Raw genomic sequence first — 18,992 nt, 5'->3', positions numbered from 1 at the left:
TTTCCACCCGTTGCTTCTTGTCCTGCATTCAGGGGCTTTGGAGAATAAGTTGACCCCCCCTCTCTTTTGGGGCAGCCCCTCCAATATTGGAAGGCTGCTATCGTGTCCCCCCTATTCCTTCTTCAAACTACACATACCCAATTCCTGCAACTGTTCTTTGTATGTTTTAGCCTCCAGCCCCCTGATCATCTTAGTTGCTCTTCTCTGCATTCTTTCCAGAGTCTCAGCATCTTTTTTACACCGTAGCGACCAAAACTGGATGCAGCATGGTCTGTCTGACCAAGGCATTACAAAATGGTGCTAACGTGTGCTTTCCCTCCCCTCGCAGGTCGTCCTCCCCTGCAACCTGCTGCGCATGATCTGGAACGCTCAGAAAATTTTCCACATCAATACGCGCCTCCCCTCTGACCTGCACCCCATCAAAGTGGTGGAAGGTGAGCCGGGAGTTTGGGAAACCAACGCTTTCCTTGGCAGAAAAGGGAGTAGTTTTGGACCCTGGGAAATAGAGAGGACCCACCTCTGGTTTTTCTGAGGTGGAGGTGAGGGTGGGGGCCTGGCCTTGCCTGCAGATCATTCAAGATGGGCGTTGTTGTGGCCCGCCAGTGGCCAGCAGAGCTGGCGGCAGACTCAGACTGAGGAGGTTGGGGAGGAACATGGCCAGTTCTGGAGGCTGAGGAAGGCTCTGAGGAGGACTCTGCATCGGAGGCAGAGATGGGGCCAGGTCCGTCCGACAGTCATCAGCTGCCTTCGGAGTAGGAGATCAGTGGGGAAGAAGAACAGCTGGAGCCTGTTCCCAGTGTGCTCATGCACAGAGCTGCCAGAAGAAGGGAACAGCTAAGGAACAAGGGTTGACTTTGGAATAAAGCCACAGGCGGACGGTGAATGGGCCCTCCCATAGGGAATAAAAGAGGAGTGGGCTTTTGCAGGGGACAATTAGTTCATTTGGGTGAAGATCTGTTCTTGCATTCTTGTCAAGTATTGTCTGCTACTGTGTGGCATCTGAAAGATACCGGCCTGTCAGCTCTCCAAGCCTGATAAAGGTCTGTAGTTATTAAATGTCATGAAAGACTGTTGGCCGCCATTGTCAAAGTGGATCCGCCCGTTCTTAAGTAGATCTGGCTCCCGCCCCCCCTGACTTTTGTTGTGGTAAGATGGCAAAAGGGGATCAGGTGGCCCCTGGGATGATGCTGCGACTGTCATAAATATGAGTCAGTTGCCAAGCGGGCGAACTTTGATCACATCTCACACACACACACACACACACACACACACACACACACACACACGGAGATGCCGCGACCGTCGTTAAGTGTGGGAAAAAAACTGGTCCTAAGTCCCTTTTCCGACCGTCGTAACTTTGAACGGTCCCTAAACGAAATGGTTGTACGCCGAGGCCTGCCTGCCTGTATAACTTTCCTAAAATAATTGTTAAAAAAAGAAAAAAAAATGAGCCTTCCTTTCTTCCTTCTTTCCCTCCTTTCTTCCTTCCCCTCCCTTCCTTGTCATCTTCCTTCTCTTCCTTCCCCTTTCCTTCCTTCCTTCCTTCCTTCCTTCCTTTCCTTCCTTCCCTCCCTCCCAGGCGTGAAGGAGCTGAGCAAGAAACTGGTGATCGTGAACGGCGACGACCCCCTGAGCAAGCAAGCCCAGGAAAACGCCACCCTGCTCTTCAACATCCACCTGCGTTCCACCCTCTGCAGCCGTCGCATGATCGAGGAATTCCGGCTGAGCGGGGAGGCCTTCGACTGGCTGCTGGGAGAAATTGAATCCAAGTTCAACCAGGCCATTGTGAGTTACAGGCACACACACACACACACACACACACACACACACACAGGAAACTCACCTGTCCAACAAAAAAGCAGCAGGAAGAAGTGAAACCGAGCTGTTTCAGTTCCCAAGATCTACTTTTAAGTTCTGCTTCAAAGCCTGTAAACTTCCCCTCTTTCTGCAACGTTTTCGTTTCCAACTTGAGCAGCTGTGGAAACAGCGGGGGGAGGAAGGGGGGCAGAGTCCCTTGGGGTGGGGGTGGGGTGGGGCGTTTAGCCTAGTCAAGGAGTGGCCCACTGGGGACCTTAAAAAACGGCCCAGAATTCCTTGCTGTGGCACAGCTCGTTTTTTCAGGATATGGAAATAAATAAATTCTCGAGTGTGTTTCAGGGTTGGAAAATTTTGCCCCGGCTTTCAAAAAGGGGTCAGAAGATTCCTTGGTACGAGGCCGAGGTTCTTAATTTCTCTTGGCATTTGCTCCATTTGCTGTAATGGAATCCACGAGGGGTTAGGGAAGCTATTCACCTCCATTTTTTAGCAGCTCAGTTCCCCAAGATGGCCTGATGTTGGTTTTAAGTCAATCAGAGCTGGGGACCGCCAAGGTCTTCTAGTCCAACCCCCTGCTCAAGCAGGAGACTCTTATCCCGTTTCAGACATGTGACTGTCCAGTCTCTTCTTAAAAGCCTCCAGGGATGAAGCTCCCACACCTTCTGGTGGCAAGCAGTTCCACGGGTTAATTGTCCTCAGTGTTCGGAAGTTTCCCCTGAGTTCTAAGTTGCTTCTCTCCTTGATCAGTTTCCATCTGTTGCTTCTTGTCCTGCCTTCGGGAGCTGTGGAGAATAATTTGACCCCCCCTCTTCTTTGGGGCAGCCCCTCAAATACTGGAAGGCTGCTATCGCATCCCCCGTACACCTTCTTTTCTCCAGACTAGCCAAACCCAAATCCAGCAACCGTTCTTCGTATGTTTTACTCTCCGGGCCTTTGATCCTCTTAGTTGCTCTTCTCTGCACTTTTTCCAAAGTCTCGGCATCTTTTCTGTAATGTGGGGACCAAAACTGGATGCAGTTATTCCAGGTTTGAAGCAAGCCACGTTCAGAAAACGTTACCCTCCCTTTGAACAGCCTTCCCTTAACTCGGGCAGCCTCCAGATGGGTGGACTTCAACTCCCAGGTGTCTCATCTGCTGCTTGGGGAATTCTGGGAGCTGGTCCGTCTTTGTGATGGATGCCCAGAGACCGCTGAGGTAGACTCTGACGACGTGCTAAGCTGGAAGTTAGCCATTCATCAAACAATTGAGGGAGTCCTCAGTTTATGACTTGTCGTTTAGCGATGTTTCGAGTTGCGGCCTACCTGAAAAGGGAGGAATTACAACCCAGTCCTGGTCGCCCTCCTGGTCATGTGACCGCACTTTAGGGGTGTGCAAGCAACATGGGTTGCATTTCCGGCCTTGCGCAGTGCCCCACAGTCATGTGGCTGCATTTTACGACAGTTGAAAAACCCAGCAAAGCCACATAACAAACCATTCGCTTAACGTACGCCGCAAGAAAGGACGTCATAAAACCAGGTTGGTCGCACGACTTGACTTCTTTCATGACCATGAGGACGTGCGAATAGGGAGGCTCCGTAACGTGAGGACTTCCTGCGATAATAAAACCTCTTGTTTTCTTTATTCTTTATTGGCCAAGTGGGATTGGACACACAAGGAATTTGTCTTCGGTGCCGAAGCTCTCAGTGTACATTAAAAAATACAGTCATCGTGAATCATGAGATGCAACACTTAGCGGTGGTAGTCATAGGATACTAAATAAGCAATCAAATCATACTAGGAAACTAAATAAAACAATGTAAATTGTAAAGGTACAAGCAACAAAGTTATAGTCGTAAGTAGAAAAGAAAATAAGTAATAGGAAGGGTGAGAAGAATAATAGTCTTACTAAGTAATTTGACAGTGTTGAGGGAATTATTTGTTTAGCAGAGTGATGGCATTTGGGGAAAAACTCCCCTTGTGTCTAGTTGTTCTGGTGTGCAGGGCTCTATATAGCGTCCTTTTGAGGGAAGGAGTTGAAACACTTATGTCCAGGGTGTGAAGGGTCTGTGGATATTTTCACAGCCCTCTTTTTTGACTTTCCAAACTAACAAACCATCAAACTCTGCCTCGAGTCCAGGAGATATTCCCAGCTGTCGTTTTTTCCCACAGGCCCATCCTGGTGAGATGGTGGGGGCCTTGGCGGCCCAGTCCCTGGGGGAACCCGCCACCCAGATGACCCTCAACACCTTCCATTATGCTGGAGTCTCCGCCAAAAATGTGACCCTGGGGGTGCCTCGCTGAAGGAATTGATCAACATTTCCAAAGCCCAAAACCCCTTCTCTGACTGTCTTCCTCCTGGGACAGTCCGCCCGGGATGCTGAGAGGGCCAAGGTGAGGAGAGGGGAGAGCGGGGGGTGGGGGGGAGAGAAGTTGGCCTTGGCTGTGGTGATGAGCGAATCTCGGAAGGTTCCTGCACCCACGGGCTGGAATGCCTCCCTCCCGATCGGAGTGGAGGGTAAATTTTAGCCTGAAGGTGGTAGGTTGGGCTCTCAACATTTTCTCCCTCCATCAAGGTTGAGCTGTCTCCTCATAATCAGGAGGCTGTGAGTTCAACCCTAGGTAGAGGCAGCTATTTCTGTCTGGGCACAATGAGAATATATCTTCTGGTGGGGGGAAACAAAAACCTCTGCATTGGCGACAGGAAGGGCATCCGGCCAGTAAACACTCAGCTCTATTCAGTTGCCCAGGCTCTAACCCTGCATGGGGATTACGGAGTCGTTCAAAGAAAATGATGATGATCATCTCTTGAGATCCAACTAGAAATGGACGGCCACACGTCAGTAGGGAAGCAGCTCCCAAGGTTCGGCTCTCCGACCTCATGGTCTTAACCTGTCTCCATCCCAGGACATCCTTTGCCGCTTGGAGCACACCACCCTTCGCAAGGTGACCGCCAACACGGCCATCTACTACGACCCCAACCCTCAGAACACCGTGGTGGCTGAGGACCAGGAGTGGGTGAACGTCTACTACGAGATGCCCGACTTCGATGTCACCCGCATCTCCCCTTGGCTGCTGAGGGTGGAGTTGGACCGCAAGCACATGACGGACCGCAAGCTCACCATGGAGCAGATTGCCGAGAAGATCAATGCCGGTGAGGCGGGGTGGATGGCCAAGAGTTCGCTCTGCCCCCCTTTGTCCACCGGCAGCCCGTGGACAATCTTTCTTCTCCTTCTTCTGCAGGCTTTGGAGATGACCTCAACTGCATCTTCAACGACGACAACGCCGAGAAGCTGGTGCTGCGCATTCGGATCATGAACAGCGACGAGAATAAGATGCAGGAGGTGGGGAAGGCAGTCCTCTTACCATTAAACCTCTGGGGATTGGAGTGGACGGGAAGTGGGTACAATCGCCGGGCTGTTCTTCATCTGAAGGAAGCAGATACCTCCTTGGGGTATCTCAGAGTAGCCTTGGCCAGCTCACGCATTTCGGGTGGGTGGGTGGGTGGTTATGACTTTCAGGCCAGGTTAGGGCAGATGGTCTTGAGTCGAAGACAGCCTTGGTTCTACCAACCAGTGAGGGTTGAGTGCATGGCAGTGCCAGCAATCCTATGTAGTCTGGTACCAGGTTGTCCATGCGTTATGTCTTCCAACTGGTGTTCATGGATGCGCTTTGCTAATCTTCTGCCTGATTGTCCTACGGTGTGGCTGTATAGTCCTTATTGTCTCTTGAATGGTGTGGTGTGATGACCCGGAGTATAAATACAACAAAACCCAAAACCTAATTAAAATTCCTTTAATGCCTTCAACTTGGCTTCACTGTTTAATTGTTCACAGTGGAGGAGTAAACTATTCTCAAAATAACATTTCACAGGCAAGAAACACAGTTCACATTCAAAGAGCCGATAACGAAGCCAAAGCTAAAAACAAAACCACATTGATTAAAATTCCTCAACAGGATAGATAATTGCCAACCTCAGGAAGATAAGCAGGGACGTCCCGTTGGAAGAACGCCAACCAAGATAAACCTCCTTTAGAAATAAAACACTAATTGTCTCCAGCATCTGTTAGCGCTCAAGTCCACACTCTTCTGCAAATCTCCCACCTGCAACCCATGAAGAGGATCGTGGCCCTCTCCTCCCGAGTAGACCACATTTTACCCTGATCCTCTCCTCCCTAGGATGGATAGGGTATGAGCCTGGGTCCTCCTCTGACTGCTCAAGCAGGCCTCTGCCCTTCCCCAGCCTCCACCACCTCCTCTGGAGCCACACTCCCACTCCCAACTGTTGGCTGTTCCTCCTCTTCCTCAGAGTCAGTCTCCATCAATTTGGTCTAGGATGCTCAGTAGAAATTATGATGGAGTCTGCCCATGCATTGTGAGAGTGTCTTCATTGTGTCTTCCAGTTGGTGTTCATGGATGTGCTTTGCTAATCTGCCTTGTCCAACACAGTGGCTATCACAGTCCTTACGGTGCATGCTATAGATTTTATTGTCTCTTTTGAATGGTGTGTAAATGTGGTTTATTTCTGGGTGTCTGTTGATGGCTGATTGAGTTAGTTCCAGGCTTCCAGTAATTCCCTAGGGTTTTTGGATTCAATATAGTCTAGGTTGGTTACAGTAGAAATGTGATAATAATCAACCATTCAGGTACCAAGACAACTGGAGACTCGTGAACAATAAATAGGAGCTTTATTGTGGAGCTTTTGCAAAAGGGAATTCTGCTCATGGGCAGAAGGCATGTTTCCTGGGAAGGCTGGGGCTTATATACAGTTTCAAATATACAGTCTTTGCCCCTTTCCAGGTTCACAACCGATCCAACTACATATCTCCCTATACAATACCCCTATTATTGTAGCATACCATCTGTTTCCTTAACCTGTTTACTCGTTTCCATTTCCAGTAATCTCCATCATTGACATGACACTGGACACCCTGACTTGCCAAACATAATCTTTGTACAAAACAATGGAGAATTCTCACATATTATTCCAGTAAATCACCTTAGGTTAATTCAGAGGTTTAAAAATGGCACTACCATTGCTTTATATTTTCACAGGTATAATTTTAAATGTCACAATCCCCCCTGTTCTATTTCTCCAGTTTATACCTGTGAATTTAGCAAGAGTCCATTTAGCAGAATCTGCCCATGCGTTGTGAGAGGTGTCTTCATTGTGTCTTCCAGCTGGTGTTCATGGATGTGCTTTGCTAATCTTCTGCCTGGTTGTCTTGCAGTATGGCTGTACAGTCATTACAATGCATGCTGTAGACTTTATTGTCTCTCTTCAATGGTATGTAAACGTGGTTTATCCCTATATGTGTGTCCATGAGAGACTTTTCTTCTCTGGTGGCTTAGGAGGAAGAGGTGGTCGACAAGATGGACGATGATGTTTTCCTGCGCTGCATCGAATCCAACATGCTGACAGACATGACCCTTCAAGGCATTGAGCAAATCAGCAAGGCAAGGGCGGAGAGGCTGTCCTAACAGCAGCTCCTGAGCAAAGTCCTTATCTTTCCCCCATCCCACCAGGGTTGCTGGCCTTGTTAATTTATCCTCCTCTTCCTCCTCCTCCCTCAGGTGTACATGCACCTGCCCCAGACCGACAACAAGAAGAAAATAATAATCACGGAAGACGGCGAGTTCAAAGCCCTCCAGGAGTGGATCCTGGAAACCGATGGCGTGAGCCTCATGCGTGTGCTGAGTGAGAAAGACGTGGACCCCGTGCGCACCACCTCCAACGACATTGTGGAGATTTTCACGGTGAGTCCCGAGCGGCGTGGCATTTCCTGGGGGTTGCGATAAAGAGAGGTCCTGGAGAAGAGCGCCAGGTGACTGAAAATCCGCCTTCCTCGTTAACAGGTGCTGGGAATTGAGGCGGTGAGGAAGGCTCTGGAACGGGAGCTGTACCACGTCATCTCCTTCGACGGCTCCTACGTCAACTACCGCCACTTGGCCCTGCTCTGCGACACCATGACCTGTCGCGGGCACTTGATGGCCATCACGCGGCACGGCGTCAACCGCCAGGACACGGGGCCACTCATGAAATGCTCCTTCGAAGAGACGGTAAGTTTTATGTTGGGCGCGAGCGGCCAGGCCCACCTGTGTAGAGTTCAAACTGTCTACTTTATTGCTTTATGCCTGTGGTACAAGAATCGTCCCAGAATTGCAGCTTCTGCCTGGAAAGACCAGATAAGGCTCTAAGGTTGGGGTTTCAAACTTAAGGGTTGGGGGCCGGATCTGGCCCACAGGGTACTTAGATTCAGCCCATGGGGCCGCCCTGGAAACAATAAAGAACCAGCCTGTTGTGCCTTGAAAACTGAGCTCGGGGCAAGGGCTGCACGCATGCCCCCGCCCTGAGCTCCATTTTCGCTGGCAGAGGGCTAGCAAGACAAAAGACTAAAAACTGTTTCCCCTTTTGCATTTGAGCGTGCAAGAAGGGACGAGAAAGGGAAAGAGGAAAGATAAAGAAAAAGGAAGATGGGAAAAGAGCAAGGAAGAAATAGAAGGATAGAGGGGAAGGAAGAAGGGAGGAGAATGAAGTGGGAGGAAAAAGGGAAGGAAGGAAGGAGATTATAATGAGAGTGAGGGAGAGTCTTAGCATTTTGTTCTGACCAAGGCTTCCTAAGACGGTAACAATCACACGCTGTTCCCAAGAACCTTTTGTTTTTATTTCAACGGCTGTGAATTATATGCATTCACAGCCTGTAATGAGTCCCAAAGAGTTTGTGAATGGTCCAAACAGAAGTTCTGCCACATTCCTTCGGGATAAGTCTGATAAGCACCCACCTTTATCTCCCTTAAAATGCTGCCAACGACTAAATGGCCCATTAGCTGTACAAGGCCAAACGGAGCACAAAGTCAACACGGAGCTTCAGAGTTTAAAACCGACCAGAACGAACGAAAGTTGCTTCCTGCAAAGGCTCCTGTCCCTTTGCTCCTCCTTTATGTCTTATGGGAGAGGTCAATCACCTCCAATCCTTACTCCCGAGTCGCCCCTTTTGTCTTAACTGTTCTTGCCCTTCTGGCAGCTCTGTGCATGGGCGCACTGAGAACAGGCTCCCCCTGTTCCTCTGCCTCGCTGCTGTCAGATTCTGGAGGCTCCGGAGTCAGCCCATAACTCCTGGTTGGCCCTGGCTCCATCTTTGTGTCGGACGCAGATCCCTCATCTGAGCCCTCCCCAGACTCCTGGAATGGCCCATGTTCCTCCCCACTGCCAGACTCTGCCGCCAGCTCCACAGGCCGGCAGCGGACCACAACACATTTGGACACCCCAGGTGTGACCCCTGACATGAGTGACATCGAGCTGCCGACCCCCAAGGTCAAACACAACCCTGATGCAGCCTTCAAATCAAGTTTGACAGCCCCTGCTCTCAGGGTTTATTCGACAGGGTTGAGATTTAGCCCACTTGTTTTTACTACTCTGTAGTGAGTCCGGGCTAATTCCTCGCTTGACCCCTCCCCCCCTTCCCCCCCAAACTGCAAGGCAGTTGCTCTCCGAAAGTTTGCGGGTGGGACCGAGGAAGGGCGCTTTGCTCCGTCGTGGTCCCATGGCTCAAATCCCACCCACGGGGGGTCTCGCTCTCCTTGCCCTTCCCCAGGTCGACGTCTTGATGGAGGCGGCCGCCCACGGCGAGAGCGACCCCATGAAAGGGGTCTCGGAAAACATCATGCTGGGGCAGCTGGCCCCCGCGGGCACCGGTTGCTTCGACCTGCTTTTGGACGCGGAGAAATGCAAATTTGGCATGGAGATCCCCACCAACATCACTGGGCTGGGCGTTGGGGGACGTAAGTCTTGCTTTGCGTCTCTTGATGTGGTGGTGGCGGGGTGCCCAGGGGAAGGGCAGCCGTGGGTTTTAAGAGCTGGGGATCTTACCATTCGGGTGGCGGTGGGGTGGGGTGGGGGAGATTGGAGCTGCCACTTTCAGCTCCCAGAATTCCCTAGCTATACAGGCGGTCCTCTTTATCTACAACCAGGATTCCCGTGGTTAAGCGAGTTACCCCCCAATTTCGCAATCTTTTTTTTCTTTTTTTTTGCCAACCTTCGTTAAGCAAACGGCCACTGTTGTTAAGTGAATCAAATGGCTTCCATTATGTTGGAAGCTGGCTGGGAAGGTCGCCGGTGGCAAATCCCACGAATCCATGCTGGTTGCCAGGCACCCCAGTTTTGACCACGCGGCCGCGGTCATAAATGCGAGTACAGGTCATAAGTCGCTTTTTTTCAGCCCCTTGAATGGTTGCAAGTCGTGCCAGCGGGTGCATCTTTGGCACCCAACTTTAATGCTTTGTTGGAGCTGCTGTCCTGGTCTTGTCTTTCTTCCCTTACAGCTACGGGCATGTTCTTTGGCTCTGCACCCAGCCCCATGGGTGGGGTGTCCCCTGCCACAACCCCGTGGAACCAAGGTGCCACGCCAGCCTACGGCGCCTGGTCTCCGAGTGTGGGTAAGTATCGGGCCTCTTGCCGTTTTAGGAATGGATAAGATGAAGATAAATTATGAAGGTAAAATTTAAGGTCTTAAATCTTACCTTACCTTACCTCATCCTTATCTTAAACTTTAAATCTTAAGGTTTAAGATTAATATTTAAGAGATAAGATTTAAGTGATAGATAAGATTTAAGGGAAGATTTAAGAGAGGAGATTAAAGATAAGATTAGCTTTACTGTCATTTTTTCCTGTGGGCACAGTGGCACACATTAAAAACGAAATTCTGCTGCCTGCCCTCCCAAGTATACACGTACATCGCACACACATAGATATGCTATATACGTGCATCTATATGCCTACACCCTAACCCCAAAATACATATTAATCACTACATATAAATATTAAATCAGTGGTTTGTTTGGGTGGGCTGATTTTCATCCGTCAAAGCAATTAAGGCCACCATCGATGGATCTCCAGGCCGGGAGAACATATCCCAACACCTTTTTTAAAAGAGAAATATTATGGAAATACGCCTGACAAGGATCCCTGGGGCATCACGGAAAAAAAGTTCTCCGATTTCTGTAGGTCCGCTTGGAATAAGAGCGAGTTCGGCGAACTTGGCACGTCGATTTGTTCCCCTTTTAAAAAATCTTGGCTTCCCTCTTCGGAGAATTCCATTGTGGGTGTTGAAGTTTGAGAGCACTTAATCTAGAGTGCACTTCAAATATGCAGACCCCTCCTACTCCCCCCGCGTGGGCCCTAGGGGGCTTCCTGGCTGCCAACATCAGCATTATAGGATGCTTGGGGCAAGAGGAGAAGAAGAATGCAGGCAGTTTTCCTTACATTTATTTGTAAATTGCTCCCCGGGCAAAAGTGCCCCCTCCTCACAGCCCTGCCGGGTGAGGAAGGGGAAGAGAGAAAGAAAAGGAAGAGAAGGGAAGAGGGAGGGTGGGAGGAAGAAAGAGATGGGAAAGGAGATATGGGAAAAGGAGGGAGGGAGGAAGGAGAGATGGGAAGGGAGGGGAGGAGGAGGAAGGAAAGAGGGAGGGAGAAAGGAGAGATGGGAAGGAAGGAAGGAAGGAAGGAAGGAAGGAAGGAAGGAAGGGGAGAGAGGGAGAGAGGGAAAAGAAGAGGGGAGGGTGAAGAAGGGAGGAAGGAAAAAGATGGGAAGGAGAAGGGAAGGAAGAGGGAGGGAGGGATAAAAGGAAGGAAGGAGAAGGGAAGGAAGAAGGAGGGAGGGATAAAAGGAAGGAAGGAGAAATGAGAGGGAAAGGAGGGGGCTGGTTTCTTTCAACTGCACCTCTTCCTTCCTCCTCTTTGCAGGGAGCGGAATGACGCCCGGGGCTGCCAGTTTCTCGCCCAGTGCAGCTTCCGATGCCAGCGGTTACAGCCCCGGTATTCCCTGCCTGGTCGCCCACCCCAGGCTCCCCCGGCTCTCCGGGACCTTCCAGCCCTTACATTCCGTCTCCAGGTACGTGGCTATCCCAGTCCCACTGCCCCTCCCGGTGCCGTCCTCACAGGGCGGAGTCCTGGGTTAACGCCGCTTTCTTTTTGCTTTTCCAGGGGGCGCCATGTCTCCCAGCTACTCCCCAACCTCTCCCGCCTATGAGCGCTCGCCGCCTGGGTGTACACCCCGCAAAGCCCCAGCTACAGCCCCACCTCCCCTTCCTACAGCCCCACCTCTCCGTCATACTCTCCCACCAGCCCGAATTACAGCCCCACCAGCCCCAGTTACAGTCCCACCTCCCCGAGTTACTCTCCAACATCGCCCAGCTACAGCCCGACATCGCCCAGCTACAGCCCAACCAGTCCCAGTTACAGCCCGACGCCGCCTAGTTATTCTCCAACCAGCCCTAGCTACAGCCCAACCAGCCCTAGCTACAGCCCGACATCGCCCAGCTACAGCCCAACCAGTCCCAGCTACAGCCCAACATCCCCTAGTTATTCTCCAACCAGCCCTAGCTACAGCCCAACATCACCCAGCTACAGCCCAACTTCTCCCAGCTACAGCCCAACCTCTCCTAGCTACAGCCCCACCAGCCCTAATTACAGCCCGACCTCTCCAAACTACACCCCGACTTCTCCCAGCTACAGCCCAACTTCTCCCAGCTACAGCCCGACGCCTCCAAACTACACCCCGACGTCTCCAAACTACAGCCCAACTTCTCCCAGTTACTCCCCGACCAGCCCTTCCTACAGCCCCACCTCGCCCAGCTACTCCCCATCCAGCCCCGCTACACCCCGCAGTCCCCACCTACACCCCCTCATCGCCCAGCTACAGCCCCAGCTCGCCCAGCTACAGTCCAACCAGCCCCAAGTACACCCCGACCAGCCCGTCCTACAGCCCCAGCTCTCCGGAATACACCCCGACCAGCCCCAAGTACAGCCCGACCAGCCCCAAGTACAGCCCGACTTCGCCCACCTACAGCCCGACCACACCGAAATACAGCCCGACCAGCCCCACCTACTCGCCCACGTCGCCGGTCTACACCCCAACCTCCCCAAGTACAGCCCGACCTCGCCCACCTACTCGCCCACCTCCCCAAGTACAGCTCGACCTCGCCCACCTACTCGCCCACCTCCCCCAAAGGCTCCACCTACTCCCCAACCTCTCCCGGCTACAGCCCCACGTCGCCCACCTACAGCCTCACCAGCCCGGCCATCAGTCCGGACGACAGCGACGAAGAGAACTGAAGGGGGCTCCTGTCCGGCCGGAGAGGAGTTGCGGCGCGACGGTGATTTGTTGACAAGTCTGGACATTTGGGGGAGGGGCAGGTGGCGGGCAGACATTCAAGAGTCCTGGGTGGGGGTGGGGGCCGGCTGACCTGCCCAGTTGCCAAAGGAAAACCAAGATTTTTTTAAAAATAGAGGTGAACATGGGGGAGGAAGAACAATTGGAGAAGGTCTCGATTCTTCCTTCCGGTTGTTCTTTTCCGACTTGTTTCTACCTTTCAGGAAAAGAAGAAAAAAACAAAACTATCCAACCTTGTAAAACGTTTTTGCGTAGATTTCCTAATAAACCTGCCAAATCCGTATCTGTTTTGCGGGTGGGTGCCTGTTACCCCGATTTCTGCTGCGTTCTCCCCCCAATGGACTGTACCTCCGCGTAGTAGGTTTCTCTGTTGTATTCGGTTGGGATGATTTATTTATGTTGGAAAAACTAGGAAGTTTCTTGACCGGGATTGTGGGCGGGGATGGGGCGTCCGAGCACCCCGAAACTCTCACGGCTGACCTTATTTTTAACTCGGACCTTTTTAGGGGGGAGGAGCGGGGGGGGGGAGTAAGCCTGGTTTTAGCTGAGTTTTGTTTTTTGAGTCCTGCATAGCATGTTTAAAAAAAATAATAATAATCCAGATTTTTATTCTTCCTGGTTCTGCTTCTTTCCCACTAAGCGGGTGGGTGGGGATGTGGGGGCAGTCAGAGTATGTGCCGGGGGTGGGGGGGAGAAAGCGGGGGCCAGAGAGGCTTTGTTGTAGCCCCAGGACAATAGTCTCACCTCGCCCCTCCCCCCAGCAACGGAGGGAGGAAGGAAGCGAAGCAACGCCGTCAAAGCGACATTTGTTTTCGTTAAGCGTTTTTGAGATTCTCGCTTTTGCTTTTTTTTTTCCCCCTGCAAAATTGGTAACTTTCTGGACAAAAAAAAAAGAAATAAAAATAAAAAAGTTTTAAACTAACGGTTGACTTTGCGAAGTTTGAAATCGTGCAAATGGGGGGGTAGGGAGGGTGGGCTTCTCTTTCAGAATGCAAGAGACGGCTTGCTTACCGTCCATTCGAAATTACGACCGGCTTCAAAGAAAGGGGGCTTAACAACCCAGACCTGAAGTTCTGACTTTTTTTGGTGTGGTCATAAGTGGCAAAACTTCCATTTTCCAGCAAAACTGCATCCACAATGAACCGCCGGTTCACTTAATGACCACGGCATTTGGTTAACCACCTCAAAAGGATGGGGTGGGGGTGGAAACCAGGGTTGGTCGTATGATTGGCCTGTTTTACAACTGTAATGGGCTGGCTCCAATACAGTCAGAACTGGTGGACCACCTGTAAACTCATCGCAAGCTTTCGCGACGCCGGGGGTCTCAGGATTGCAAGAGTTGGGGGAGGGGGACAAGAATTCCCCAGGGGGGTCCTTGTGTTACAGGTTGTGTTGTCCCTGGGCCCGGGGCCCACAGTGTCCCTACTTGTAGTCAGGAAATTTGTGGAAACTGGCTAGGGAATTCTGGGAATTGAAGTCCAGACATCTTAAAGCAGGTGGGAAGCAATGGTCCTTTTATGACCCCTGGACTTCAACTCCCACAATTCCTTGAGCCAGCATGGGGAATGGTGGCCATTTTCTGACCCATGGCCAGCTCAGGAATTCTGTGAGTTGAAGTCAAGTCCTACCCCGTCTTAAAAGTTGCCGTGGGTGCCGTTTTCATTTCCCTTTCTGTTCAGTTTTCATTATTTTTGCACCCTTTGTGGTCAGTTTCACTTCCTTGGGTCATTCCCGGCGTCGTAACATTGAGGCTGTAAGCCCACTGGTCTCGTTAAGTCATCTGGCTGTCCCGGGTGCAAACCAGGCTGCCTCGAACAACAGCATTGGAAAATTTATTAAGTAGCACGGTCATTAAGTGAGGCATTACATGGCCTGATTTTACAACCTGTTTTGCCACAGTCATTAAGCGAGGCATCATGCAACGGCCACCTCCGTTGACTGCTCATTGAGAACCGGCTGGGATGGAAATAGTGACCATGTAATCCCAGGATAATGCAACCATCATCCTTAACTTTTGGTTGCTAGGCACCCAAATTCAACCACAGGAAAGCTACAACGGTCATAAGCGCGAGGACCTGTCCTAAGTCACATTTTCCAGTGTCATTGTAACCGAACTGTTGCTGAGCGAATAGCGGTACGTTTTAAGGACTTCCTGTATTTTTAAGGTTCACTGTGTCCCAACAGGCAAAGAAAAAGGAAGTCCCACCCTAACCCCGCCCCTTCCCCCAGCATGCTCGCTGGGGGATTCTGGGAGTTGAAGTCCATCCATCTTCAAGTTGTTGGAAACCGGTACAGGGGATTTTTGGGTCTATGCAATGCGAACCAAATGGTTTGTCTATCATAACAGAAGCAACTTTTGCAAGGGCTTAGATCAAACTTCCAGAGGCAGGAGCAGTTCACCCCACCCCAAGGTACAGGTAGTCCTCGACTTATGACCACAATTGAGTCCAACATTTCTGCTACTAAGCAAGACCTTTATCGAAGCGAATTTGTTCACTTTTGCCTTGTTTTACGACCTCTCATGCCACCGTGGTAAGCAAGCCAACTGCACTTTGGTTCAGCTAGCGACGGGAGTTGTTAAGCGAATCTTGGCTTCCTCCCTGACTTTTCTCATCAGAAGGTCACTGGGACCGTCGTAATTATGAACCCGTTGCCCAAATTTTGATCGTGTGACTGATGTAGATGCTACAAGAAATTCCTTGTGTGTCTAATCACACGTTCCAATAAAGAATTCATTCATTCATTCCTATAACGGTCACGTAAGTGTGAAAAAGGATCATCAGTCTCACTGTAACGGCGCTGTTGTAATTTTGAACGGTCATTAAAATGATTAATGTGAGGAAGATAGATATTTTTCTCTCTCGGCACAGTGAGAATATATCTGCCGAACAAAAAACTCCACACTGGCGACAGGAAGGGCATCCGGCCAGTAAAAACATTCACCTCCATCCAGTTGCCATTCAAATTTGGGGGTCCATTTGTAGAATGGAAATGAGTGGTGCGTTGGCCTATCACCTCACAATCGGGAGGCTGTGAGTTCGATCCTAGGTAGAGGCAAATATTTCTCTGGGCACTATGAGAATATATCTGCCGAACAAAAAACTCCACACTTGTGATAGGAAGGGCATCCGGCCAGTAAAACACACTGCTAGCTCCATTCAGTTGCCCAGACTGCACCCCGCAATGATTACAGGGTCATTAAAAGGAGATGATGATGATTAATTATTATTTTTTTGCACCTTTCCATAGTGGGTTCCTTCCCATTTCCCTCTTCAGTAAAATCCTGCACCACGACCGCGAGGTCCTACAGAAACAAATATATATATATATATATATCCTTCTTCCAAAGAAGGCTGCACACTTTCGCCCCAACCTCTTGCACGCCCTGCATAGCTGGCTCTGCAGCCAAGAAATAATTAGAATTATTTCCATTCTCATTCCACTTTCATGGCTTGCTGAACGTGGTTTCCTGGAAAACATGTTTTTTTTTTTTTCTTGCTTGAATTCAACAGGCCAGCAGGGGGCGTCTCTTGCGCTGCCGGGGGGAGAATGAAGCATCTTACGAATTGGGGCGGGGGAGGGGGGGCAAGAAACGCCCCTTGCATAGAAATATTGTGCAAAGAAAAATGAATTGCCAAAAAGAAAACGAGACTGCGTTGGCCGGGAATCGAACCCGGGTCAACTGCTTGGAAGGCAGCTATGCTCACCACTATACCACCAACGCTGGATGGAAAAATGTGGCGCCAAAAGATCTACATAACAGGCGATTTTGCACGCTTCGAATCATGTAATTAAAAAAAGAGAGGGTAGTGGGGAGGACTTATTGACCAGTGGAGACCGCGACACGATTCTTCCCCCGCTTCCGTGTCCGGAGAAGCGTCGTCCGGCCCAACAAAAGCCACGGGGAAGGAAAACCATTCTTGGCAGCGGTGGGATTCGAACCCACGCCCCCGGAGGGACTGGAGCCTAAATCCAGCGCCTTAGACCGCTCGGCCACGCTACCTCCGATGGGGGCCACTGGGAAGCGAGGCACAGACATTTTTAAGGCAGGGGATAGGTTGGGGAGGGGGAGGAAGGAAAATGCAGGTAGGGAAGGGGAGAAGGAAGTTGGGGACACCCCCCATGGGCCTGGGTCTCCTTCCAGACGTGCTGCAGGGGGAGGGTTCGATGGGCGGGGCTCAGCCCTCCAATTAAGGGGGTCGAGGTTGGCCCTCTAAGCATGGGGGAATGCAAGTGGGGAGGGGGCGAGGGGGATTGCAAGTGGGGAGGGGGCGAGGACCCTTCTCCCCAGTTGAGCACCCCCCAGTTCCCTCCGGGTTTCCCGGAGTGCAGCCTGCATGCCGGCTGGGAACGATGGGGCTTGGAGTCCACCCGTCCGGGATGCAGCCAGGCAAAGGGGGGGAACAGCCCCCCACTCCCAGCCCGCTCCCGATCCTGGGGATCTCTGCCCAGGACCGGAGCCTTGAAGCCTACAGCTGATCCAGTCATACGGGCTGGGAATGATGGGACCTGGAGTCCCAGTTCTCCGAAAAAGCCGGCAGGGAAAGTGGGTACAGCTGCTCTCCCTCCCCCCAAGCCCGGAATCTGAGGATCTCAGTCCAGCGTTCGAGTTTTCCCCGAGAAGCAACCTGGGGGCTGCTGGGGTGATGGGGCTTGGAGTCCCAACTCCTCCAGGAAGCCCCAGGGCAAATATGGGCAAATCCCAACTCTCCGGAGCCCGCGATGCCCAGCCAAAGGGGCTGGAAGAGCCCCGGAAACAGGCAGGGCAGGGAGAAGGTAGACTGCGCTTCTCCAGGGAGGCTCTGCGGAGGGTTTTTTCTCTCTCGCCACCCGGAGTCCCTGGCGCTGGCTGCGTTCGGCTTTGGCCTCTCCCCGGCCCCGTAGTTTCCCCGAGCTGGAGCCTTAGAGGCCGGGGATGATGGGGGTGGAGTCCAATCCCTCCGGCAAAGCCTTTGTCCGGACATGGGTGCCCGGTCGGGGAGGGAGGGCGGAGTAAGAAGCGGCACCGCGATGCAGAGGTTTATAGATAGACTGCAAGGTAGACTGCGCCTATGCGGGAGGCTCTGCGGAGGGCTCCTCTCGCGGCCGGGAATCCCTGGCTGCGGCTGCCCTCGGTCTGCCTTTCCCCCACCCCACGGTTTCCCCAAGCTGGAGCTTTGAGGCGGGCTGGGGATGATGGGGTCTGCAGTCCGACCCCACTGCCTGGCCTGCGGGACGGGGCAGGAGGAAGCGTCCGACTTCCGGGGACGGGCAGTGCCTGGCTGGCTGGAAAGTAGCCTGCCAAGGTAGACTGCTCCCGTCCCGGGGAGGCTCTGCTGCTCGTCCCATAGTTTCCCCCAAACTGTTGCGGGCTGGGGATGATGGGACCCGGAGTTGTCTTCGGACATATGCCGTGCCCCAAGCGAATGCCCAGCCAGCGGGCAGGAATCGACCCCAAAACTTTGACCAAGGTAGACTGCTCCGTCCGGGGAGGCTCTCTGCTGCTCGTCCCGGCTCTTTCTCCGCCCAGCCCCTCCGGCGGGCGTTGCCTTGCCTGCCCCGCAGTTCCCGGGCTGCGCCTCTTCGAGGCACCGGGCGCTGCTGTTGCTGCTGCTGCTGCTGCTGCTGCTGGCGGCCGGCCGAGCTCGGCTTCCCTTCGGCGGCCTCGCTTCCTCCTCCTCCTCCTCCGGCCCCTCCGGCCACCCCTCCGGCCGCCGCCGCCTCCTCCTCCTCCTCCTCCTCCTCCTCCATCTCCGGCCGGCTGCAGAGCGACTCGGGTTCCGGGCCGGCCATGGGCAGGCGCTGCCGGGCACGGGACGCGCCCGGCCGGCTGGTACTGCTGGCTCTGGCGCTGGCCTCCTTCTCCGCGCTGCTCCTCGCCTCGCTCAGCCTCTGGCTGGCCGCCTGGCCCCGCCACACCGCCCGCCCGGAGACCCCCGAGCACGCCGCCGGTGCCCTGCCGCAGGTGAGGGGGCGGGCCGGGGCGCCTGAGGAAGGGTCTCTTCTTACCCCGCCCCCTCGGCTGGGGGTCCAAGACGGGAGACCCCCACT

The 18,992-nt window shown here is 52.5% G+C and overlaps 2 protein-coding genes and 2 non-coding genes across 4 annotated transcripts in view; 2 read left to right on the top strand and 2 right to left on the bottom strand.

Moving 5' to 3' along the window:
* Nucleotides 1-13,090, top strand: part of POLR2A (RNA polymerase II subunit A) — a 36,773-nt gene extending 23,683 nt beyond the window's left edge. Inside the window, 17 exon segments of the mRNA XM_087946566.1 lie at nt 329-434; nt 1,580-1,785; nt 3,964-4,185; nt 4,699-4,945; nt 5,035-5,135; nt 7,144-7,248; nt 7,366-7,548; nt 7,648-7,851; nt 9,387-9,573; nt 10,114-10,227; nt 11,534-11,609; nt 11,611-11,681; nt 11,774-11,833; nt 11,836-12,458; nt 12,460-12,706; nt 12,709-12,747; nt 12,750-13,090. Coding sequence (XP_087802692.1) covers nt 329-434; nt 1,580-1,785; nt 3,964-4,185; nt 4,699-4,945; nt 5,035-5,135; nt 7,144-7,248; nt 7,366-7,548; nt 7,648-7,851; nt 9,387-9,573; nt 10,114-10,227; nt 11,534-11,609; nt 11,611-11,681; nt 11,774-11,833; nt 11,836-12,458; nt 12,460-12,706; nt 12,709-12,747; nt 12,750-12,904 — 2,946 coding nt within the window. The 3' untranslated portion in view covers nt 12,905-13,090.
* Nucleotides 13,091-16,614: 3,524 nt separating this feature from the next.
* TRNAG-UCC (transfer RNA glycine (anticodon UCC)) lies at nt 16,615-16,686 on the bottom strand. Its single transcript has one exon. It is a non-coding gene; the product is annotated as a tRNA-Gly (tRNA).
* A 197-nt stretch (nt 16,687-16,883) lies between these two features.
* Nucleotides 16,884-16,965, bottom strand: TRNAL-UAG (transfer RNA leucine (anticodon UAG)). Its single transcript has one exon. It is a non-coding gene; the product is annotated as a tRNA-Leu (tRNA).
* Nucleotides 16,966-18,349: 1,384 nt separating this feature from the next.
* TNFSF12 (TNF superfamily member 12) overlaps nt 18,350-18,992 on the top strand; it is a 42,778-nt gene continuing 42,135 nt past the window's right edge. The window contains 2 exon segments of the mRNA XM_087947402.1: nt 18,350-18,412; nt 18,472-18,906. Of these exon segments, the coding sequence (XP_087803528.1) occupies nt 18,350-18,412; nt 18,472-18,906 (498 nt within the window).

The sequence above is a fragment of the Notechis scutatus genome, chromosome Z (assembly GCF_049901735.1).
Source record: "Notechis scutatus isolate UNSWTSFEM ecotype Mainland chromosome Z, rNotScu1.2, whole genome shotgun sequence".
Taxonomy (NCBI): Eukaryota; Metazoa; Chordata; class Lepidosauria; order Squamata; family Elapidae; genus Notechis; species Notechis scutatus.
This window is presented reverse-complemented; position numbering and strand designations above follow the sequence as displayed.